Here is a 4,479-nt window from a genome sequence, read left to right on the forward strand (position 1 = left end):
TGGATCGATGATTCGAGGATTAAAGAGGGGAAATCAAACGAAAAATAAATGAAGCCAAGAAAGTCAATCCCTACGTACAATCTCCTTTTAGTCAACAAATTGATGTTGAAGCTTATACCTTGAGAGTTTCTCCCTTCTCAGAAACCTTCCGTGATAGTTCCAATCTACCCGAGCATGTTGTAGTGTCGTCATATAAATAATACTATACATGGCAATCGACATCTTGATGTGTCGATCCTACTCGACAAATCTTTGGAAAAAGTAAGGGAATAATAAAGTGACACGTAGATCTAAGGTAGTCTTCAAGAGGTGACAACTCAATCGCTTGAAAAACCTATGCTTCAAGTCCGGAATCATCGCATTCAAAGAAAAAAATAATCCTAAGCATTTCGACCCAATAATCATGACACTCTTATCATCTCCTATTAGGACTCTTTTATTTTATGAGCTTTGAATAATATTTATTGAATATATTTAATTCAGTTAGAATCAAATAAAAATTTATTTAATATTTATTTATTATTAAGAGTTCTAGTCCTGGACTCCGGGTGAAACTCTATAAATAGTAATGTAATCCTTTCTTTAAATCAAATAATCAATTAAATATAATCAATTAAATATTATTTTAATTTGTTATGACAAATCCTAGGAGGTCGATCCCTTCGAAACGATCATTCCTTAAGGTCTTATCATCTCCCAGAGGATTTTTAATGCATCGGTGAAAGGAATCATAATCGACATAACAAGTTATTGATATCTTCCATTAAGACACAATCTAGAAGATTGATATGAGCTGTATAAATCTTTTTCCAATATCCTCCACTGATCAATCAGAGCTGTATAAATCATGTCTTCAATCTGATCTGAGCCCCTGCTCAAATAATTCAGTCTGGTTAGGTCCCAAGCGAGTCAACATCCATAGGTTGTGACAGGCATTTTTCTTTCTTCCTTTCTTCCTTCTCGAGGGATACTTGGCCTAAATAGATGTAAATGCTGCTCAATTTAAATGGAAAGTAGATAATATACATGTATGTACATGCACAGTAGACAGATCTGGTCTTGGCAGCATTGACCAAGCATCAAATGGAGAATAGCAGTTGAGAGTACTACTGAGTCAACTATAATTTTGGAAGTCAGAAACAAGCAGATAATGCAGGTGTAATTTATTAGTATGCATTCTGAGTCTTATCTGGATGAAGAATATCCCAGGCCAAATGCATCACCTGCCCAAGCTTTCTTGTGTTTTCAACATTGTTGTTTTCTTAAAATACACAAATTTGTGAGTCTTTTGAGTATGATCACCGGTCTCCTCCCTCGATTGCCAAGCTTCCGAGACTCCTACCACAACCATGATGGCCAATTCAGTGCATCAAAATAGAAACAGTGGTGTTTTGAAGAAGCTGAAGACAAACGAGTCGTTTCTTGTTAAAAAGCTGAAGCACAAGGAACAGCTGCGCATAAAAGAGAAGAAGGCAACAACGGAAAAGAAAAAACCATCATCGAATGCGGATGTCTGCCAACTCCTACTCACTAAATACGTTGTGATGAAAATAATAATAATAATAATGTATTCACCGATTACCTCACATTATTACAAACATAGTCAAAAAGTTTCTTACCTGCACCACAGCCAAGCATTTCGGTGGGAGTTACGCCCCAATTTTCTCCCTACTTGTGTTGACTAATCTAGCCGATAAAGATATTAACTATTGATAGCAATAGCAAGTTCTTGTGATCCAATATCATCTTTATCGCATACCTTTGCAAAATAAAAAATTCCACTCCGAACTAAAGCGTCGCCTATGTCAAAAATTCCATGAAATTAAAGAATGCAAATGAAGATGGGAATCCTTCCTGCTTCAGCTGCATATTCCGCATACAACTTGAAAAAAGAACTTGGTCAAATCTTCTTGACCTATAGTAGGTTTTTAGTGTTACCCCTGCAATGAATCACTGTCGAAAGCAGCCTGAAGTTTTGAATGAATCTTGGCTTTACAAAATTTCACCAGACACAAAAAAAGGGTTGTGTTAGGATTACAAACAAGAAAAGATCTTTCAAAATGATACAAAAACATGCTATATCTAGCATTTCAAAATGTTCTATCTGAGGTTTCTAATTTCGCACCGTACCGATGTACCGAGCTTTGTTCGATACAACATACTGAGCAATACACTAGGGTATACCGAACGGTAAACGCTTCTTTTAAGAAGAAACCCTCTTGCATACGGGCGAGGATAGTTTCTTCTTAAAAGAAGAAGAAACCGTCACCCCCTTTTCATCTCGAGAGACAGAAAGGGGGTGATGACAAAGCGGGTGAGGATGCGACGAGTCGTTGTCGTCCCCAACTCGAACTCATCCCCCGCGAGGCACTCCGCAATGCTCCCGCAACAGTCGGATCTAGTGAGGATCCAACCCAGGGCGAGCTCATCTCTCACTCCCCCGCCACTACCGCCCTCAGCGATTGTAAGGAAGAAGACCAAGATGACGGCGAGAGCGAGAAGGGGAAGCAGCAGTCCAACCTAGGCCAGGATCCCTTCCTTCGTAGTTGACCGCGACCTCCTTGACCACAGCGGCCACGATCCCTCCGCCTCCTACCGTGTTTCGCCCAACAGAGCAAGGACTCACCCCCTACAGTGCTCTGCCCGACGAAGCGAGGACCCTCCCCCTATCGTGTTCCGCTCGACGGAGCGCTTCTTCGTGTCCCGCCACGTCCAACTCTCTTCTCCGTCATGCCTTCTCTGTCCAACGAGCGTCGCAGCCTCATCTTCCTCACCATCGTGCTCTTTGTCTTGTCCGCCAATTGATACTGCCCGGTAGTGGGCGGTCCACGTGTCGATCAGTTGACGGACTAATATGTACCGCCTGTACCGGGCAATATGATTTGAGATTCAAATCCCTGGTTCCATCCAATCCCCAAAGTGATGAAAAAAAGAATCAAGGACGATAAGCTACTACATAAGATCTGTCACTGCGCTCTCATTTATCTTGATGAGAAAAATGGAAATTCCAAGAAACACAACCAATTTTTAAGATGCTAAATATATAAAAATGTGCATTATTAGAGGCATGATTGAGGTTAAGAAAAGCAAGACCGGAAGGAGTGTTACCTCCACAAGTTCCTAACAAAAAAAGGAAAATTCAATAACCCATCCTAGGAAATTAATGTAAACTTTTCATGCATCTTTCTAGTGACTCTATAAGAAATAACTTCTTTCTTTGTCAATAAGCTCAAGTTTGGTATGCTCGATATTAAGTTGTTAACAAAATGCATTCATAAATACCCTTAGACCATCAACCATTGTGAAAAAAACACAGGAACTGAAAGGATATAACATGGACAGATATAACATCGACCATTCAACTCAAACTTATGATGCACAAAGCTCAAATATAGACATAACATGGATGGAGCTAAATGGCAAAAGATCCATCTCAATACCATGAACAACTGGGACATAGAAGGTCTATTCCTGTTGTTTTGTATGAATAACACGTAAGGTAAGAACTAAAAACTATGTAGTAATTCTTAAAAGGAAGACAACAAAAGAATAAGAAGCTGATTTATATGCTAGAATATACAGGATTTTGTTGTTCTGTTATATATCACTTCATAATATGGTCAAAATTAAGATAACAGAAGTTAACATTTTAAATATAGTATTTTTACTCGTAATGCAGTAGCTGTAGTAAACTTCATTCTTATGTCTATCAATTTTGCTATGAGAATGCTGTTGTTTGGCATTGTATACACACTTAAAGAAACTTAAGTATCTAAACTGATATATTGGGCACATGTGGAGTTCAACTTCTGATATCACTAAGACAAGAACTGAATGAATAGTTAAAGTAAACGGTTGACAAAACTTCAAGAAGTGAAAAAAAGCTTCCCTATCATGCAGCAAGATGGGGCATATTAAAGAAGATAGTTGAACATGATAAAAGGACAAATGCTTGATTTGCAGTAGTTAGGAAGCTGCATTTATTAAAAACCAAGTGCTAATTCACATGATAAAAGGAAATGGCTTATGCTTGATAATTTAAAATGTTTGTAGTGGTTAGAAAGCAATGATTATTAAAAGTCAGTGCAGGTAGGATGATGAAAATATTGGTAAGTGGTTGGTTTACAAGAGAAAAAGACCATTCCAAATTCATGGGTAATACCAATTGAAATAAAGCGAATCAATGAATTATTTTAGGTAGCTTTAGTTCAAACATGAGACATGTCAGAGAGATGATCATTCAATACTATACAGTATACACCAATTACAGAACCAGCCAATTTAATCAACATGACATGAGAAAGACAAAAGATCAAAGAAGACTCCAGGAGAAAATAAGAGAAAATGAACAAATGGAACCATCTGTGCACATGGAGGAATATGGCAGCTTTTGGATTTCATCCTTGATGGGATAAGATGGCTGAAGAGATGCATGTAACCAATCCCAAAAAGTCAAAAATGTAAGTTTCTTACTCTTCT

The 4,479-nt window shown here is 38.1% G+C and overlaps 1 protein-coding gene across 5 annotated transcripts in view; it reads right to left on the bottom strand.

The window, feature by feature from the left end:
- Positions 1-981: 981 nt before the first annotated feature.
- Positions 982-4,479, bottom strand: part of LOC135583481 (uncharacterized protein At5g19025-like) — a 6,433-nt gene continuing 2,935 nt past the window's right edge. The window contains exon 2 of one of the 5 annotated variants that reach the window (XM_065131615.1): positions 982-1,338. In XM_065131615.1, the coding sequence (XP_064987687.1) occupies positions 1,299-1,338 (40 nt within the window). In that variant the 3' untranslated portion in view covers positions 982-1,298. The other 4 variants (XM_065131614.1, XM_065131617.1, XM_065131616.1 and 1 more) reach the window with 4 other exon arrangements.

Source organism: Musa acuminata, chromosome BXJ2-11 (assembly GCF_036884655.1).
Source record: "Musa acuminata AAA Group cultivar baxijiao chromosome BXJ2-11, Cavendish_Baxijiao_AAA, whole genome shotgun sequence".
Lineage (NCBI taxonomy): Eukaryota > Viridiplantae > Streptophyta > Magnoliopsida > Zingiberales > Musaceae > Musa > Musa acuminata.